At 46.2% G+C, this 21,306-nt stretch overlaps 1 protein-coding gene across 2 annotated transcripts in view; it reads right to left on the bottom strand.

The window, feature by feature from the left end:
- Positions 1–21,306, bottom strand: part of dll4 (delta-like 4 (Drosophila)) — a 43,071-nt gene that overhangs the window by 8,979 nt on the left and 12,786 nt on the right. For both annotated transcript variants that reach the window (XM_070878646.1, XM_070878647.1), the window contains exons 6-9: positions 16,242–16,372; positions 8,724–8,893; positions 8,073–8,292; positions 481–1,210 (exon numbers count right to left, since the gene is read on the bottom strand). In XM_070878646.1, coding sequence (XP_070734747.1) covers positions 481–1,210; positions 8,073–8,292; positions 8,724–8,893; positions 16,242–16,372 — 1,251 coding nt within the window. The remainder of the gene's footprint in view (positions 1–480; positions 1,211–8,072; positions 8,293–8,723; positions 8,894–16,241; positions 16,373–21,306) is intronic.

The raw sequence follows: 21,306 nt of genomic DNA, 5'->3' as shown, positions 1-21,306 counted from the left end.
CACACACACCCCCACGCACACACACCCCACCACCCCCACCTCATGCACACAACTCACACAACACACCACACGCACACACATACACCCCACGCGCGCACACCCTACACCCCACGCGCGCGCACACACCACCCACGCGCGCGCACACACCACCCACGCGCGCGCACACACCCCAAACACACCCCACATATACGCACCACACACACACATCCCCACACATACACACCCCACCCTGCACAGAGTGTACAGCGCAGGGAGTTAATGTCCAGAAGATGCTGACAGACCTTGTTTAGTCAGTGCCAATATATCCCTGTACGTGTGATTGTGGACACAAGACTAAAGTAGCTGCAATTGGCCTTGGCCACACTGAGCCTCACTGGGCCCTGATCTGAGGAGCGGAGTTGCTCTGAGACCGTGCTGTTACTTCACTTCCACTCACGGCAGATATTTAAGAATTTGTTAAAGAAATGGCGAGTAACTTACCACGAGCTTCTGAGGGGCAATGTTTCCTCTTTTCTACACTTGTGGTTTTTATGGCATTTGAGTTCTTTAGAGGGATCAGCCTTGAGGACCGTGGCTAAGTTCCAATCCATGGCACAGTTCCTCGGTTTTTGATTGGACTTGGCCGCCCTGCAGTCCACCTCCAGCCCAGCCGCCTTGTTGGTGATCTTGAGCTGGGCCGCTGCCACTAGGTTGTCCCTCTGCGACTCGCTCAGGTTGTTCATAGTCTCGGTGTCTCGGTGCTGCCACCCGCGAGGTCTCTGGATGTGCCTCACAGCCATGGCCAGGACACACAGCAACATGATGAAAGCCATCAGTCCGAAGGCCAGTGACACAGCCACCCAGGGGAAGGGGTTGGGTGGTTGCTGCCGCTTTTGCGACGGGCTGGGAAACACCGGGATCTCGCAAAGCCCGCCCATGAAGTGGAACGGGCATTGACATACAAAGCTTTTGCCGTATACGCCAGCGTGGCACGTCCCGCCATTGTGGCATGGCCTGGAGTCACACTCGTCCCCCAGCCGTTCACTGCAGTCCCGGCCCGAGAAGCCAGCTGGGCACACGCAGGTGTAGTTGTTGATGTGGTCAAAGCAGGTGGCTCCATTGACGCAGGGGTTCCTGGCGCAGTCATTCACGTTAATCTCACACCGTAGCCCGGCAAAGCCTGCCTGACAACCACACGTTCTCGTCAGCCCCAGAGCGAAGCACTGGCCCCCTGCAGGAAGGGAGGGAAACTGTTCAGCAGCAGTTCACAAACCAAAGAGCAGCTTTCAAATTTAACCGAGCAGCCCATGTCCCACCAGAGATTCACGGGTCAGGTCACGGGGGATGGGGAGGCATCAGCCCCAAATCTCCAGCTACACATCCTTCCCCAGCCAGCAGGGAACTTAGGCACTGGCTGAGCGGCCACTGCCCAACAGTTGTGGGATTAGATTCAGTGACACTAACATACACACACACACACACAAATACACACACACACACAGAGTGGTGAACCTGTGGAATTCTCTACCACAGAAAGTTGTTGAGGCCAATTCACTAAATATATTCAAAAGGGAGTTAGATGAAGTCCTTACTACTAGGGGGATCAAGGGGTATGGTGAGAAAGCAGGAATGGGGTACTGAAGTTGCATGTTCAGCCATGAACTCATTGAATGGTGGTGCAGGCTAGAAGGGCCAAATGGCCTACTCCTGCACCTATTTTCTATGTTTCTAAACACACACACACACACACACACACACGCGCACACGCGCACACATACCCACACACATACACACACACATCATCATCATAGGCAGTCCCTCGGGATCGAGGAAGACTTGTTTCCACTCCTGAAGTGAGTTCTTTGGTGGCTGAACAGTCCAATACGAGAGCCACAAACTCTGTCACAGGTGGGACTGACAGACGTTGAGGGAAGGGGTGGGTGGGACTGGTTTGCCGCCGCTCCTTCCGCTGCCTGCACTTGACTTCTGCATGCTCTCGGCGTTGAGACTCGAGGTGATCAGCGCCCTCTCGGATGCACTTCCTCCACTTAGGGCGGTCTTGGGCCAGGGACGCCCAGGTGTCAGTGGGGATGTCGCACTTTATTAGGGAGGCTTTGAGGGTGTCCTTGTAACGTTTCCGCTGCCCACCTTTGGGCTCGTTTGTCGTGAAGGAGCTTCGATTAGAGCACTTGCTTTGGGAGTCTCGTGTCTGGCATGTGGACAATATGGCCCGTCCAATGGAGCTGATCAAGTGTGGTCAGTGCTTCAATACTGGGGATGTGAGCCTGGACGAGAACACTGATGTTGTTGAGCCTGTCCTCCCAGGGGATTTGTAGGATATTGCGGAGCCATCGTTGGTGATATATCTGCTGTACATAATCCACGTCTCTGAGCCATACAGGAGGGCGGGTATTACCACAGTCCTGTAGACCATGAGCTTGGTGGCAGTTTTGGGGGCCTGGTCTTCAAACACGCTTTTCCTCAGGCGACCGAAGGCTGCACTGGCGCACTGGAGGCAGTGTTGGATCTCGTCGTCGATGCCTGCTCTTGTTGATAGGAGGCTCCCGAGATAGGGGAAGTGGTCCACGGTGTCTAGGGCCGCACCGTGGATTTTGATGACTGGGGAGCAGTGTTGTGCAGCGAGGATAGGCTGGTGGAGGACCTTTGTCTTACTGATGTTTAGTGTAAGGCCTATGCTTTCGTACGCCTCAGTAAATACGTCGACTATGTCCTGGAGTTCAACCTCTATATGTGCGCAGACGCAGGCATTGTCCGCGTACTGTAGCTCAACGACAGAGGTTGGGATGGTCTTGGACCTGGCCTGGAGACAACGAAGGTTGAACAGTTCCCACGGGTTCTGTAGTTTAGTTCCACTCCAGCAGGGACACACACACACACACACACATATACATACACATACACACATACATACAAACATACACACACATTGTGTAGTTGTGGTCACCACATTACAGGAAAGATGTGATTGCACTGGAAAGGGTGCAAAGGAGATTTACAAGACTGTTGCATGGTCTGGAGAATTTTGGCTATGAGGAAAGATTGGAGAGGCTGGGTCTGTTTTCTTTGAAACACAGGAGGCTGAGGGGGCGACCTTATTGAGGTGTATAAAAGCATGAGGGGCCTGGATAGAGTGGATATAAAGGACCTGTTTCCCTTGGCAGAGGGGTCAATAACCAGTGGGCATAGATTTAAAGTAGCTGTGGGGAAGTTTAGAGGAGATGTAAGGGGAAATGTCTTCACCCAGAGTGTGATGGGGACTGGAACTCTCTGCCTGAAAGGGTGGTAGAGGCACAAAGCCTCACTACATTTAAAAAGTACTTGGATGTGCACTTGAAGTGCCGTAACCTACAGGGCTACGGACCATGAGCTGGAAAGTGGGAGTAGGCTGGGTAGCTCTTTGTCGGTCGGCCGGCGCAGACACGATGGGCCGAAATGGCCTCCCGTGCTGTAAATTTCTATGATCCTATGATATGCATACACACATACACACACACACAGATACACAGACGCACACACACATACATGTGCAGATGCATACAGACACATACACACACACGCACACACACGCTGCAGCATACTAAAACAGATCTAGGACTATATGGTCAACTAGACACGCAGACTAGTGGTTAATGTTTAAACCCATGGTTGTGGTGTCTTTAAGTGCAGAGAAGAACATAAGAACATAAGAATTAGGAACAGGAGTAGGCCATCTAGCCCCTCGAGTCTGCTCCGCCATTCAACAAGATCATGGCTGATCTGGCCGTGGACTCAGCTCCACTTACCCGCCCACTCCCCATAACCCTTAATTCCCTTATTGGTTAAAAATCTATCTATCTGTGACTTGAATACATTCAATGAGCTAGCCTCAACTGCTTCCTTGGGCAGAGAATTCCACAGATTCACAACCCTCTGGGAGAAAAAATTCCTTCTCAACTCAACTCAACTCAACGAAAAAAACAGAAACAGGAAACACTCACTCTCCCAACCTCCCTCAACTGAACCAATTTCCTGCCTTTTATCCTTCCAGGCTGCCAGTCCTTCCTGATTGACCTTAATTGCCTTTAAAGATTCCTGAAAGCTATACCTTTTTGTCTTGGTCATTCTGACATTTTATATGGTTTCTCAAAGCTGTCCCCCTTTGGCGGATACAGAGCTCACAAGTGGTCCCTCTCTCACTGTTAAATATCCCCATCCCCCTCCCGCCAGCAAAGAGCCAGGGGCTCCAGTGATTCCTGTCACAAGTCACGACATTCGGGAGAGGGCATCGCATCACATGCCAACCCAGCTCCATGATCAATGGTAAAGGCACATGGTTAGCGGAACAGAAACCAATGTGTAACCAGGGCGTGATCCCAAACCAACGGGGAGGTTCTCCCTAATAAATGTACTTTAGTGTCTCCACCACCCATTTTATCACATAGTTGTGTTTTCGAAGCAGCAACTTTCTACTCAAGATATTATGGGGTGCTGGGCACCTTTGATAATGGGTTAGTTCTGCCCCTAGCCCAATGTACAATGCATGTGGCTGGAAGATGAACTCACAGGTGAAAACTGGGACCATCAGTACTGGGTCTGAGCATGAGGCATCCCAGAGATCCCCAAATGCTGTTTCCCCTCCGGGGATCCGGGGGTCCATATTCGGCTCCAGAGATTTGATTGGATCTGGCAAAGGGACTGCCCTAGTGGTGGTGTATGCGATCAGTCATAGAATCATAGAAATTTACAACACAGAAGGAGGCCATTTCGGCCCATCGTGTCCGCGTCGGCCGACCAACAGCTACCCAGCCCAATCCCACTTTCCAGCTCTTGGTCCGTAGCCCTGCAGGTTACGGAACTTCAAGTGCACATCCAAGTACTTTTTAAATGTGACGAGGGTTTCTGCCTCTACTACCCTTTCAGGCAGTGAGTTCCAGACCCCCACCATCCTCTGGGTGAATAAATTTCCCCTCATATTTCCTCTAAACCTCCCCCCAATTACTATAAATCAACGCCCCCTATTTGTTGACCCCTTTGCCAAGGGAAACAGGTCCTTCCTATCCACACTATCTAGGCCCCTCATAATTTCATACACCTCAATAAGGTCTCCCCTCAGCCTCCTCTGTCCCAGAGAAAACAAACCCAGCCTATCCAATCTTTCCTCATAGCTAAAATTCTCCAGTCAAGGCAACATCCTTGTAAATCTCCCCTGTACCCTCTTCAGTGCAATCTCATCTTTCCTGTAATGTGGTGACCAGAACTGCATGCAGTACTCTAGCTGTGGCCTAACCAGTGTTTTATACTTCATTGCTCTTGTATTCCATGCCTCGACTAATAAAGGCAAGTATTCCATATGTCTTTGTAACCACCTTAACTACCTGGCCTGCTACCTTCAAGGATCTGTGGACATGCACTCCAAGGTCTCTTTGTTCCTTTACACTTTTCAGTGTTGTACCAATTAATGTGTATTCCGTTGCCTTGTTAGACCTCCCCAGATACATTACCTCACACTAATCCAGATTGAATTCCATTTGCCACTGTTCTGCCACCTGACCAGTACATTGATATCTGCCTGCAGTCCGCAGCTTTCTTCTTCTTTATCAACCACACAGCCTATTTTAGTTTCATTTGCAAACGTCTTAATCATACCCCCAACATTCAAGTCCAGGTCATTGATGTATACCACATAAAGCAAGGGACCCAGCACTAAGCCCTGTGGAACCCGACTGGATACAGCCTTCCTGTCATTAAAAACACCCATCAACCATTATTCTTTGCTTCCTGCCTCTGAGCCAATTTTGGATCCAACTGACACTTTGTCCTGGATCCCATGGGCTTTTACTTTCGTGACCAGTTTGCCATGTTGTACCTTATCAAAAGCTTTGCTAAAATCCATATACACGACATCAAATGCACTGCCCTCATCGACCCTCCTGGTTACCTCCTCGAAAAATTCAATCAGATTAGTCAGACACGACCTTCCCATAACAAATCCATGCTGACTGTCCTTGATTAATTCTTGTCTTTCCAAATAAAGATTTATCCTGTCCCTCAGGAGATTTTCCAATAATTTTCCACCACTGAGGCTAGGCTGACTGGCCTGTAATTACTCGGTCTATCCCTTTCTCCCTTTTTAAACAAAGGTACGACATTAGCAGTCCTCCAGTCCTCCGGCACCACACCTGCAGCCAGAGAGGATTGGAGAATGATGGTCAGAGCCTCTGCTATTTCCTCTTTTGCTTCTCTTAACAGCCTGGGATACATTTCATCCAGGCCTGGGGATTTATCCACTTTCAAATCTGCTAAGCTCCTTAATACTTCTTCTTTCACTATGTTGTTGATAATATCCAGCAAGGCCCATTATCATAATTTTCATATCTTTTCGCTGTTCACTTTGGATTCACAGGCTATTTAACAGTCCTTCCAAGGCCATAACCATCTTTATAGCAGCCTATAGTGGAGTCAGTGCTATACGGCGGTAGGGGTTTATGGGCTTACACAATCCAGATGATGAGGGGGAGCCACTCACACCCACCGGGTGCAAAAGTCCTGCTGAACATCAACCCAGAATTCAAAGCCAAAGCTCCGACTCCACTCACCGGGACTCTGTGAAGTGGGATTTGGCCCCTGCACCCTCTGACCCAGAGACGGGACTGTGTGGAGTGGGGTTTGACCCCTGCACTGTCTGACCCAGAGACGGGACTGTGTGGAGTGGGGTTTGACTCCTGCACCCTCTGATCCAGAGACGGGACTGTGTAGAGTGGGGTTTGACCCCTGCACCCTCTGACCCAGAGACAGGACTGTGTGAAGTGGGGTTTGACCCCTGCACTGTCTGACCCAGAGACGGGACTGTGTGGAGTGGGGTTTGACTCCTGCACCCTCTGACCCAGGGACGGGACTGTGTGGAGTGGGGTTTGACCCCTGCACCCTCTGACCCAGAGACAGGACTGTGTGAAGTGGGGTTTGACCCCTGTACCCTCTGACCCAGAGACGGGACTGTGTGGAGTGGGGTTTGGCCCCTGCACCCTTTGACCCAGAGACGGGACTGTGTGAAGTTGGGTTTGACCCCTGCACCCTCTGACCTGGAGACGGGACTGTGTGGAGTGGGGTTTGACCCCTGCACCCTCTGACCCAGAGACGGGACTGTGTGACGTGGGGTTTGACCCCTGCACCCTCTGACCCAGAGACGGGACTGTGTGAAGTTGGGTTTGACCCCTGCACCCTCTGACCTGGAGACGGGACTGTGTGGAGTGGGGTTTGACCCCTGCACCCTCTGACCCAGAGACGGGACTGTGTGACGTGGGGTTTGACCCCTGCACCCTCTGACCCAGAGACGGGACTGTGTGAAGTTGGGTTTGACCCCTGCACCCTCTGACCTGGAGACGGGACTGTGTGGAGTGGGGTTTGACCCCTGCACCCTCTGACCCAGAGACGGGACTGTGTGACGTGGGGTTTGACCCCTGCACCCTCTGACCCAGAGACGGGACTGTGTGAAGTTGGGTTTGACCCCTGCACCCTCTGACCTGGAGACGGGATTGTGTGGAGTGGGGTTTGACCCCTGCACCCTCTGACCCAGAGACGGGACTGTGTGGAGTGGGGTTTGACCCCTGCACCCTCTGACCCAGAGACGGGACTGTGTGGAGTGGGGTTTGACCCCTGCACCCTCTGACCCAGAGACGGGACTGTGTGGAGTGGGGTTTGACCTCTGCACCCTCTGACCCAGAGACGGGACTGTGTGGAGTGGGGTTTGACCCCTGCACCCTCAGACCCAGAGACGGGACTGTGTGGAGTGGGGTTTGACCCCTGCACCGTCTGACAGTGGGATTAGTTTGGGATTGATACAGGGCTATGGGGAGAGTGGGGCAGTGGGATTAGTTTGGGATTGATACAGCGCTATGGGGAGAACGGGGCAGTGAGATTAGTTTTGGATTGAAACAGCAAAGACACGATAGAGACAAAATGGGCCAAATGACCTCCTCCTGTGCCAGAAGGCTCTGTAGTTCTATCCAAACTTCTGATCAACTTCTTGTTTATTTAAGCACATGTTTACAAGGAGAAGAACAGCAATGAGACACGAACAAAAGCCCATGAATTACCATTTGCACACAGGTTGCTGGTACACCGGTCCACCTTCTGCTCACAGTTTAAGCCGGTGAACCCCAGCGGGCAGCTACAGCTGTAAGGGACCCCTGGCGATCTCGTGAAACAGGAGCCGCCATTGAAGCAGGGGGAATCTGTGCAGGTCAGGGTGCTGTCCTCACAGTGCAGCCCAACAAAGCCAGGTGGACAAGAACAGCTGTAACTCTCATCCAATTCCTGCAACAAAAGGACCACAGCATTAGGAACAAATGGTCGATGTCAAGGGAAGGTGATTACAGATACATTCACCCTTGAGTGTCTCTCCCTGCAAGATGCATTAGTCCCAGCAGGGAGTTAACTTGATGGGATGTCCCCTGCTATCATTGCTATTGATCACCATCAGAGGTCTCTGCAACAACTGGGAGACCAGTGAGCTGAGAATGTAGGGGAGGAGGAGATTTGGGAGTCTTGGCCTGAATGATGAATCTACTCTCCAGGAAAATGGTTACATTTGTCCAGCTGGTAGGAATGTCCCCCCTCCCAGGTGGGTATCTCTGCCTCCTTGGTGCCACTTTCTGCTGGATGAGAATGTCACTGGGCTCCTTCGAGGAAATGGTGAGGACCAAAGCTATGCCAAGGCGAACTGTGGGCTACGAGCTGTGCCTTACCATGCAGGACCCGCCGTTACTGCAGGGGTTGCTGCCACACTTGTGAATGGGCACGTGGCAGTTGATGCCGGTGTAGCCAGGCTGACAGGTACAGGTGTAACTGCCCTGCCCAGTGTTGGTGCACGTCGCGTTGTTGCTGCATGGCTTGTTGTGGGTGCAGTAGTTGAGATCTGTGGGCAAAGCAGACAGAGAGGGGGAGAAAAATTATTCACAATTCACAAGCAACACAAAGCAAGTATAGGAACTCCCTCCTCAGAGGGTGCCCCCTTCAAAATAACCAAACAGCGTAAATAATTGGAATAGTACAGGTTGTGGGGAGGCTGGGGTGGGGGGAGAATCCATGTCATGCTCGGGGAGAGGCAGAGGAGGATCCATCTAACACTGGGTCCTTGTCCCCATTCCCCAGCCTCCCTGGGATGTGTCTCCCAGGGTAGAGGTAGTGGGAACTGTTATATCTTTATACAGAGACATAAGAACATAAGAATTAGGAACAGGAGTAGGCCATCCAGCCCCTCGAGCCTGCTCCGCCATTCAACAAGATCATGGCTGATCTGGCCGTGGACTCAGCTCCATTTACCCGCCCACTCCCCGTAACCCTTAATTCCCTTATTGGTTAAAAATCTATCTATCTGTGACTTGAATATATTCAATGAGCTAGCCTCAACTGCTTCCTTGAGCAGAGAATTCCACAGATTCACAACCCTTTGGGAGAAGAAATTCCTTCTCAACTCGGTTTTAAATTGGCTCCCCCGTATTTTGAGGCTGTGCCCCCTAGTTCTAGTCTCCCCGACAAGTGGAAACAACCTCTCTGCCTCTATCTTGTCTATCCCTTTCATTATTTTAAATGTTTCTATAAGATCACCCCTCATCCTTCTGAACTCCAACGAGTAAAGACCCAGTCTACTCAATCTATCATCATAAGGTAACCCCATCATCTCTGGAATCAGCCGAGTGAATCGTCTCTGTACCCCCTCCAAAACCAGTACATCCTTCCTTAAGTAAGGTGACCAAAACTGCATGCAGTACTCCAGGTACGGTCTCACCAATACCCTATACAGTTGCAGCAGGACCTCCCTGCTTTTGTACTCCATCCCTCTCGCAATGAAGGCCAACATTCCATTTGCCTTCCTGATTACCTGCTGCACCTGCAAACTAACTTTTTGGGATTCATGCACAAGGACCCCCAGGTCCCTCTGCACCTCAGCATGTTGTAATTTCTCCACATTCAAATAATATTCCCTTTTACTGTTTGTTTTCCCAAGGTGGATGACTTCACACTTTCCGACATTGTATTCCATCTGCCAAACCTTAGCCCATTCGCTTAACCTATCCAAATCCCTTTGCAGCCTCTCTGTGTCCTCTACACAACCCACTTTCCCACTAATCTTTGTGTCATCTGCAAATTTTGTTACACAACACTCTGTCCCCTCTTCCAGGTCATCTATGTATATTGTAAACAGTTGTGGTCCCAGCACCGATCCCTGTGGCACACCACTAACCACCGATTTCCACCCCGAAAAGGACCCATTTATCCCGACTCTCTGCTTTCTGTTAGCCAGCCAATTCTCTATCCATGCTAATACATTTCCTCTGACTCCGCGTACCTCTATCTTCTGCAGTAACCTTTTGTGTGGCACCTTATCGAATGCCTTTTGGAAATCTAAATACACCACATCCATCGGTACACCTCTATCCACCATGCTCGTTATAGCCTCAAAAAATTCCAGTAAATTAATTAAACATGATTTCCCCTTCATGAATCCATGCTGCGTCTGCTTGATTGCACTATTCCTATCTAGATGTCCCGCTATTTCTTCCTTAATGATAGTTTCAAGCATTTTCCCCACTACAGATGTTAAGCTAACCGGCCTATAGTTACCTGCCTTTTGTCTGCCCCCTTTTTTAAACAGAGGCGTTACATTCGCTGCTTTCCAATCCGCTGGTACCTCCCTAGAGTCCAGAGAATTTTGGTAGATTATAACGAATGCATCTGCTATAACTTCTGCCATCTCTTTTAATACCCTGGGATGCATTTCATCAGGACCTTGAGTCCCATTAGCCTGTCCAGCACTACCCCCTAGTGATTGTGATTGTCTCAAGGTCCTCCCTTCCCACATTCCTGTGACCAGCAATTTTTGGCATGGTTTTTGTGTCTTCCACTGTGAAGACCGAAGCAAAATAATTGTTTAAGGTCTCAGCCATTTCCACATTTCCCATTATTAAATCCCCCTTTTCATCTTCTAAGGGACCAACATTTACTTTAGTCACTCTTTTCCGTTTTATATATCTGTAAAAGCTTTTACTATATGTTTTTATGTTTTGCGCAAGTTTACCTTCGTAATCTATCTTCCCTTTCTTTATTGTTTTTTTAGTCATTCTTTGCTGTTGTTTAAAATTTTCTCAATCTTCTAGTTTCCCACTAACCTTGGCCACCTTATACGCATTGGTCTTTGATTTGATACTCTCCTTTATTTCCTTGGTTATCCACGGCTGGTTATCCCTTCTCTTACCACCCTTCTTCTTCACTGGAATATATTTTTGTTGCGCACTATGAAAGAGCTCCTTAAAAGTCCTCCACTGTTCCTCAATTGTGCCACCATTTAGTCTATGTTTCCAGTCTACTTTAGCCAACTCTGCCCTCATCCCACTGTAGTCCCCTTTGTTTAAGCATAGTACGCTCGTTTCTGACACAACTTCCTCACCCTCAATCTATATTACAAATTCAACCATACTGTGATCACTCATTCCGAGAGGATCTTTTACTAGGAGATCATTTATTTTTCCTGTCTCATTACACAGGACCAGATCTAAGATAGCTTGCTCCCTTGTCGGTTCTGTAACATACTGTTCTAAGAAACAATCCAGTATGCATTCTATGAATTCCTCCTCCAGGCTATCACGTGCGATTTGAGTTGACCAATCGATATGTAGGTTAAAATCACCCAAGACTATTGCCGTTCCTTTTTCACATGCCTCCATTATTCCCTTGATTATTGCCCGCCCCACCATAAAGTTATTATTTGGGGCCTATAAACTACGCCCACCAGTGACTTTTTCCCCTTACTATCTCTAATCTCCACCCACAATGATTCAACATTTTGTTCATTAGAGCCAATATCATCTCTCACAACTGCCCTGATATCATCCTTTATTAACAGAGCTACCCCACCTCCTTTCCCTTCTTGTCTATCTTTCCGAATCGTCAGATACTCCTGTATGATTAATTCCCAGTCTTGGCCTCCCTGCAACCATGTTTCTGTAATGGCCACCAAATCATACCCATTTGTAATGATTTGTGCCGTCAACTCATTTACTTTATTTCGAATGCTGCGTGCGTTTAGGTAGAGTGTTTTAATATTAGTTTTTAAACCATGATTTCTAGTTTTGACCCCTACTGCAGCCCCTTTATATTCAGTGGCCCTTTTTGTTTTTTGCCTTGGGTTTCTCTGCCCTCCACTTTTACTCATCTCCTTTCTGTCTTTTGTTTTTGTCTCCTTTTTGTTTCCCTCTGTCTCCCTGCGTTGGTTCCCATCCCCCTACCATATTAGTTTAACTCCTCCCCAACAGCATTAGCAAACACTCCCCCTAGGACATTGGTTCCGGTCCTGCCCAGGTGCAGACCGTCCGGTTTGTACTGGTCCCACCTCCCCCAGAACCTGTTCCAATGCCCCAGGAATTTGAATCCCTCCCTATTGCACCACTGCTCAAGCCACGTATTCATCTGAGCTTTCCTGCGATTCCTACTCTGACTAGCACGTGACACTGGTAGCAATCCCGAGATTACTACTTTTGAGGTCCTACTTTTTAATTTAGCTCCTAGCTCCTTAAATTCGTCTCGTAGGACCACTTACAAACACACTCTCCACAAGATGGCTCCTTAACAGAAAATGTCATCATGTGACTTTGCCACATGACCTTTTATTATTAATACATCAGTAGTTGCATTATATCAGTAGTCCACTAGGTGGAGCTCTATGACACTTCTCCCTCCTTATTGAAGAAGTAATCATAACAAAATAATCATTAAACATAACTTGCACCAACAAAAGATATGAGCTTATTTTTTCATATTTACAAATCAAACTTAACCACTGGTTTTCTGTTTCGAAGAGGATACCTTCACTCTTGAACAGAACTTTCCAAACGTTGTAGGACTTAGACTCATTCTAGGCTGAGCCTGAGGAGAGTTTCTCTACAAGGGCTGACCTTGATCGACATTTGGACTCTCTACAACTTCAGACGGGTTGTCTGCCTGCCTTTGACTCAGACAAATTCTGACTTTCTCTTGGACTTGTTTCTAGTACATCTGATTTAGGATTTGCTACTGGTACTCTACTTGTAACAAGACTATTTGACTTATCAGAAATAATCGAATCACCCCAACTTTCAACTCCTTCCACATCTGTAGGTAAAATATGATCAATGTGAACAAACCTAACCTTCCCACAATCAAACACCTTGACCAAATATGGGCCACATATCTTCACTTTTCTTCCTGGTAACCACTTTAACTATTTATGGTGATGGTCCTTCACTCTAACCTTCTGATTCAATTTCACACTTCTCTCTCTTACTCTACCTCAATCATGATTCTCTTTGTTTCTTTTCTACTGACTGTGCCAAGTTTGGCTTTAACAATGAGAACCTGGTTCGTGGCTGTCGTTTGAGAAACAACTCTGCTGATGTTCTACCAGTAGTTGTATGAGAAGTATTATAATAAGTAATCAGAAATTTTGCCAGTTTGTGGTCCAACGACAACTGCCATTTCTTTGGATTTGAATCCAACATTTGCTTGATAAGGGCATATTTTACAATTTGTACTGTTTGCTCTACTGCACCATTTGAAACAGGGTGGTATGGTGGAACTTTGGTATGTTTCACACCATGAACTGTGCAAATTCTTCTGAACAAAATTACGGCCCATTATCAGACATAATTTCATCTGGGAGGTCATATGAAGAAAACAATCTTCGCAAATTGTCTAGTGTTTTACTTGTTATTTTCCATATTGGAAACACCTTTACCCACTTTGAATGACTATCAATCACAATGAACAATTGTTGTCCTTCTAGCTCAGCAAAATCGATATGTAACCTCTGCCACACCCTGGGAGGCCATTTCCATGGCTATATTGGTACTGATGGTGGTTGCTTACTTACCGATTGACATGTCGTATACTGACTCACAATGTACTCTATATCTTTATCTAAACCTGGCCACCATAAGCAACTGTGTGCAAAACACTTGGTCAAGCACATTCCCAGGTGCTGGTCATGAAGATCTCCGAATAATTTGGACATGAACTTATTTGGGATAACTACTCTTGCACCCCACATGACAAAATCTTTATCGACTGATCATTCATTTCTATGAACAAAGTATGGATGAATATCTTCTCTTGATACCTGGTTTGGCCATCTATTTGCTGTGTAATCATGCACTGGGACATAACTGGGTCACGTTTGGTTGCTCTACCAATCTCTTCAGCTGTGACTGGCAGCTCATCAATGTTTGAAAAATAGAACACTTCTTCTACCTTAGAGATAATGTTCTCAGTTTCTAGTCTTTTGAGTTCTTGCTCAACTTTCTCCTTGAGTGCGTATGGTACGGGACGTGGCTTGCAGTAAACTGCTCTTGGATTGGACTGCCTGTTTTGCGAAACACCTTCAGATACTGCTTGATGATGTCATCTTTCAATGCAAATTTAGTCTCCACACGAAAAATCTCATTACAATCCGGCTTCAGTGATCCCAACCAATTTCTACCTATTAAGGCAGGCTTGTCTCCTGCCATTACTATGAGAGGCAATCTCTGAAACTGATCCTTGTATTTCACCAGTATGGTTATACTTCCTACAACAGTGATTTGGTCTCCTGAGTAGCATCGCAGCTCTAAGATTTCTCCAGTCGGAAATCACGCAACTTGTCGAGATATAGCGATTCCAGTACTACATGCACGGTTGCACCAGTGTCAATTTCCATGGGTATCCTGGTTCCTCAAACATCTACTTGGATGATGATACTTCATGAATCGTTGTTAGATATGCTCGTGCTCCTGATAATGTGTATCTCCAGAACCACCTCCTGTTCTTTCTCTTCAATGCTATGTAGTGTCTGGTGATTTCTACTTCTACTTCTAGCATTAAAAGTTGGCTTACTCTTCAGTCAGCAAGCAGCCCAGTTTTCTTGCAGAAGAAACACTCAGCCTTCACATATGGACAGCTTTGAGCAATGTGTTGTCCCAGGCACTGATAGCATGACTTCAATTCCCTGATACCTTGTCCAGTTGCTGATGCCTTGGGCCCAACCGCCTTTTAGTTTTAACCTCCAGGCAATTCACCTCGGTTGTCTGATGACTGGAAATGGCGCAAAACTCTCTGGAGTATTGGTCCAGAGAAATTCTCTGGAGTATATCCATCGACATAGTTGTCTGACAAGCTAACTCAAAAGTCAAGTTAGGGATTGTTAACAATTGCTTCATTTTTCAACCCACAAACAAAGCGATCACACAATGCACAGTCATGAAAGTTTCAGAAATGACAGGTAATGGATAGCTTTTTTAAAACTACAATGTACTCACTGATACCCTCATCATTTAAATGATCCTGTATTCCAAAACAATAACTTTCAGCGATTTCCAGGGGCTTAGGACTGTAGTGCTGTAGAATCTCTGTCAGTGGCATATCCTTTGGCTTGATGGGAACAAGCACATTTTTCAGAGTTTCATACACCTCAAGGTCTGCTTCGGTCAGGAAAATAGCCCATTTCCTTTCTAAAACCACCCGGTTATGGTTTTCATCATCGGGAACTTCGACGATACTACTTGCAGTGAAAAACATTTTCTATCCATTCCACATGTGCTCTGAAAGTCTCTCGGTGATGATGGAACTCAACCAACGCCCTATTATTTTCATAGGCATGGCCATCTGGACTCTGGCAACGTCGACAGTTCAGCCAAGGTTTTTAGCTGTTCTGCAAAACAAAGAACCTCTCAAAGTCTCTCCGTCAGTTGGCTGGATTATCCACCAACAAAAATATCAGCAAGGGAATCCAAGTATCCCATCCTCATCACCAACTGTGATATCTTTATATAGAGACCACTTATAAGCACACTCTACTCAAGGTGGCTCCTTAACAGAAACTGTCACCATGTGACTTTGCCACATGATCTTTTATTATTAATACATCAGTAGTCCACTAGGTGGAGTTCTATGACAGGAACCTGCTGGTTAGTTTTAGTTGCATTCACTAGTCCCACCCAGTAACCAGCTGTAGTAAACACAGACCCTCCTGCACTGGGGGCCTGTATAAGGTGGTTGGGGACTCATCTTCTCCAGACCCCTCTGACTTGATGCCGTCAAACATCGCCAGAGTTTCAGATTGTTAACAAGGCGTTTATTTTGACTCAGACTTTGCTATATGTGACTCATGCCAATCTGAGAGGTGAGGACAGTCCATAGCTGGACTGCGAGGAGGAGTGGGGGCAGGATTTCCTGTCGATCTGACATCAGATACTCACCCTGGTTACAGAAGAGGCCACCCCATCCTTCCTTACAGGTGCACTGAAATGGCTGTTGGCAGGTCCCGTGCAGGCAGCCTGGATAGTGCACACAGTCAGCACATGAAGTGCCCTGCCATCCAAAGCGGCATCTCAAGAAAGAAAGAGAGAGAGAGCACAGAGAGTTAATCATCCCACGGACCTTGACAAGGGATGTGAAACTCAGATACACAGATATACCAACAATCCTATCCTCAGATACACAGATATACTAACAATCCCCTCCTGAGATACACAGATATACTAACAATCCCCTCCTCAGATACATAGATATACTAACAATCCCCTCCTGAGATACACAGATATACCAACAATCCCATCCTCAGATACACAGATATACTAACAATCCCCTCCTCAGATACACAGATATACTAACAATCCCCTCCTCAGATACACAGATATACCAACAATCCCATCCTCAGATACACAGATATACTAACAATCCCCTCCTCAGATACACAGATATACTAACAATCCCCTCCTGAGATACACAGATATACTAACAATCCCCTCCTCAGATACACAGATATACTAACAATCCCATTCTCAGATACACAGATATACTAACAATCCCCTCCTCAGATACACAGATATACTAACAATCCCCTCCTCAGATGCACAGATATACTAACAATCCCATCCTCACATACACAGATATACTAACAATCCCATCCTCAGATACACAGATATACTAACAATCCCCTCCTCAGATACACAGATATACTAACAATCCCCTCCTCAGATACACAGATATACTAACAATCCCCTTCTCAGATACACAGATATACTAACAATCCCCTCCTGAGATACACAGATATACTAACAATCCCCTCCTCAGATACACAGATATACTAACAATCCCATTCTCAGATACACAGATATACTAACAATCCCCTCCTCAGATACACAGATATACTAACAATCCCCTCCTCAGATGCACAGATATACTAACAATCCCATCCTCACATACACAGATATACTAACAATCCCATCCTCAGATACACAGATATACTAACAATCCCCTCCTCAGATACACAGATATACTAACAATCCCCTCCTCAGATACACAGATATACTAACAATCCCCTTCTCAGATACACAGATATACTAACAATCCCCTCCTGAGATACACAGATATACTAACAATCCCATCCTCAGATACACAGATATACTAACAATCCCCTCCTGAGATACACAGATATACTAACAATCCCATCCTCAGATACACAGATATACCAACAATCCCCTCCTCAGATATACAGATATACTAACAATCTCATCCTCAGATATACTAACAATCCCCTCCTGAGATACACAGATATACTAACAATCCCCTCCTCAGATACACAGATATACTAACAATCCCCTCCTCAGATACACAGATATACTAACAATCCCCTCCTCAGATACACATATATACTAACAATCCCCTCCTCAGATACACAGATATACTAACAATCCCCTCCTCAGATACACAGGTATACTAACAATCCCATCCTCAGATACACAGATATACTAACAATCCCCTCCTCAGATACACAGATATACTAACAATCCCCTCCTCAGATACACAGATATACCAACAATCCCCTCCTCAGATACAGAGATATACTAACAATCCCCTCCTCAGATACATAAATATACTAACAATCCCATCCTCAGATACACAGATATACTAACAATCCCCTCCTCAGATACACAGATATACTAACAATCCCCTCCTCAGATACACAGATATACTAACAATCCCATCCTCAGATACACAGATATACTAACAATCCCCTCCTCAGATACACAGATATACTAACAATCCCATCCTCAGATACACAGATATACTAACAATCCCATCCTCAGATACACAGAAATACTAACAATCTCATCCTCAGATACACAGATATACCAACAATCCCCTCCTCAGATACACAGATATACTAACAATCCCATCCTCAGATACACAGATATACTAACAATCCCATCCTCAGATACACAGAAATACTAACAATCTCATCCTCAGATACACAGATATACCAACAATCCACTCCTCAGATACACAGATATACCAACAATCCCCTCCTCAGATACACAGATATACCAACAATCCCCTCCTCAGATACACAGATATACCAACAATCCCCTCCTCAGATACAGAGATATACTAACAATCCCATCCTCAGACACACAAATATACCAACAATCCCCTTCTCAGATACACAGATATACCAACAATCCCCTCCTCAGATACACAGATATACTAACAATCCCCTCCTCAGATACACAGATATACTAACAATCCCATCCTCAGACACACAGATATACCAACAATCCCCTTCTCAGATACACAGAAATACCAACAATCCCCTCCTCAGATACACAGATATACCAACAATCCCATCCTCAGATACACAGATATACCAACAATCCCCTCCTCAGATACACAGATATACTAACAATCCCCTCCTCAGATACACAGATATACTAACAATCCCCTCCTCAGATACATAGATATCAACACCTTGATCCTCTGAGCCAATATCGTTTCTCACTAACGCACTGATCCCATCCTTTATTAACAATGCATTAGTGATAGTGAGTACAGAAATAGGAGAATAGAGCAGATGGATGTGTGGCGGAGAGATGGTGCAGGAGGGAGGGCTTTAAATTTCTGAGGCATTGGGACTGCTTCTGGGGGAGGTGGGACAGGTACAAGCCGGACGGGTTGCACCTCAACAGCGCTGGGACCAATATCCTCGCGGGGGGGTGGGGTTTGCTAGTGCTGTTGGGGAGGGTTTAAATTAGCTTGGCAGGAGGATAGGAACCTGAGAATAGAGTCAGAAGGGATGGGAGTAAAGCTGGAATTAGAAAGCAAAAATGTAGAAAGTGAATTTGAAGGACAGAGGAAACAAGCAGGAAACAAGGGTAAAAAAGTTAAAAGCTCTTTGTCTAAATGCACGCAGCATTCGTAACAAAATAGATGAGTTGATGGCACAAATATATACAAATGGGTATGATCTGATAGCCATTACAGAGATGAGGTTGCAAGGTGATCAGAACTGGGAACTAAATATTCAGGGGTATTTGACATACAGGGTAAGATAAAGAAAAAAAGGGAAGCTTATGACAGATACCGAGAACTCAATACTGCAGAGACTCTAGAAGAGTATAAGTGCAGGGGTGCAATTAAAAAATATATCAGTAAAACAAAGAGAGAGCATGAAAGAATGTTGGCAAGTAAAATCAGGGAAAAACCAAAGATGTTTTATAAGTACATTGAGAGCAAGAGGATAACTAGAGAAAAAGTGGGGCCTATTAGACACCATAAAGGAAATCTGTGTGTGGAGGCAAAAGACGTGGGTATAATTCTTAATCAATACTTTGTATCTGTTTTCACAAAAGAGAGGGGCGATGCAGACTTTGCAATGAGGGAGGAGGAATGTGAAATATTAGACAAGATAAACATAGTGAGAGAGGAAATACTAAGGGACTTAGCAGCTTTGAAAGTGGATAAATCCCCAGTACTGGATGAAATGTATTCCAGGCTGTTAAGAGAAGCAAAAGAGGAAATAGCAGAGGCTCTGACCATCATTTTCCAGTACTCTCTGGCTACAGGTGTGGTGTCAGAGGACTGGAGGACTGCTAATGTTGTATCTTTGTTTAAAAAGGGAGAAAGGGATAGATCGAGTAATTATAGGCCAGTCATCCTAACCTCAGTGGTGGGGAAATTATTGGAAAAACTCCTGAGGGACAGGATAAATGTTCATTTAGAAAGACACGGATTAATCAAGGACAGTCAGCATGGATTTGTTAAGGGAAGGTCGTATCTGACTAACTTGATTGAATTTTGAGAGGAGGTAACCAGGAGGTTCGATGAGGGCAGTGCGTATGATGTAGTGTATATGGATTTTAGCAAAGCTTTTGATAAGGTCCCAAAAGTAAAAGCCCATGAGATCTAGGGCAAAGTGTCAGTTGGATCCAAAATTAGCTCAGAAGCAGGAAGCAAAGGGTAATGGTTTTTTTGTGGCTGGAAGGCTGTATCCAGTGGGGTTCCGCAGGGCTCAGTGCTGGGTCTCTTGCTTTTTGTGGTATATATCAATGACCTGGACTTGAATGTTGGGGGTATGATTAAGAAGTTTGCAGATTACACTAAAATAGGTTGTGTGGTTGATAATGAAGAAGAACGCTTCGGATTGCAGGAAGATATCAATGAACTGGTCAGGTGGGTGGAACAGTGGCAAATGGAATTCAATCCAGATAAATGTGAGGTAATGCATTTGGGAAGGTCTAACAAGGCAAGGGAATACACATTAAATGGTACAACACTGAAAAGTGTAGAGGAACAACAGGACCTTGGAGTGGAAAATGTTGGTTATGAGCAAAGATTGAAGACGCTGGGTCTGTTTTCTTTGGAACAGAGGATTCTTAGGGGAGACCTGACTGAGGCGTATAAAATCATGAGGGGCCTGAATAGAGTGGATAGGAAGGACCTGTTTCCTTCGGCAGAGGGGTCAACAACCAGGGGGCATAGATTCAAAGTAATTGGTAGATGTGAGGGGAAATATCTTCACCCAGAGAGTGTTGGGGGTCTGGAACTCACTGCCTGAAAGGGTGGTAGAGGTAGAAACCCTCACCACATTAAAAAAATATTTGGATGGGCACTTAAAGTGCTGTAACCCACAGGGCTACTGATCAAGAGCTGGAAAGTGGGATTAGGCTGGGTAGCTCTTTGTCGGCCAGCGTGAACACGATGGGCCGAAATGGCCTCCTTCCGTGCTGTAAACTTCTATGATTCTATGATATACAAACGCACACACAGACACATGTATATGCACATGCACACATACGCAGGCATACATACATACACACACATGTGCAAACGCATACACACACACACAGATACACAGACACATGCACATACACATACACACACCTATGCAGACGCACACACACACAAATGGCCTCCTTCCGTTACATAACTTTCTATGATTTTATGATTCAATCCCATCCGCAGATATACAGATATACCAGCAAT

This window comes from Pristiophorus japonicus, chromosome 4, assembly GCF_044704955.1.
Source record: "Pristiophorus japonicus isolate sPriJap1 chromosome 4, sPriJap1.hap1, whole genome shotgun sequence".
NCBI classification, from domain to species: Eukaryota; Metazoa; Chordata; class Chondrichthyes; family Pristiophoridae; genus Pristiophorus; species Pristiophorus japonicus.
The sequence above is the reverse complement of the archived record's forward strand: the minus strand, read 5'-3'. Positions and strand labels throughout refer to the sequence as shown.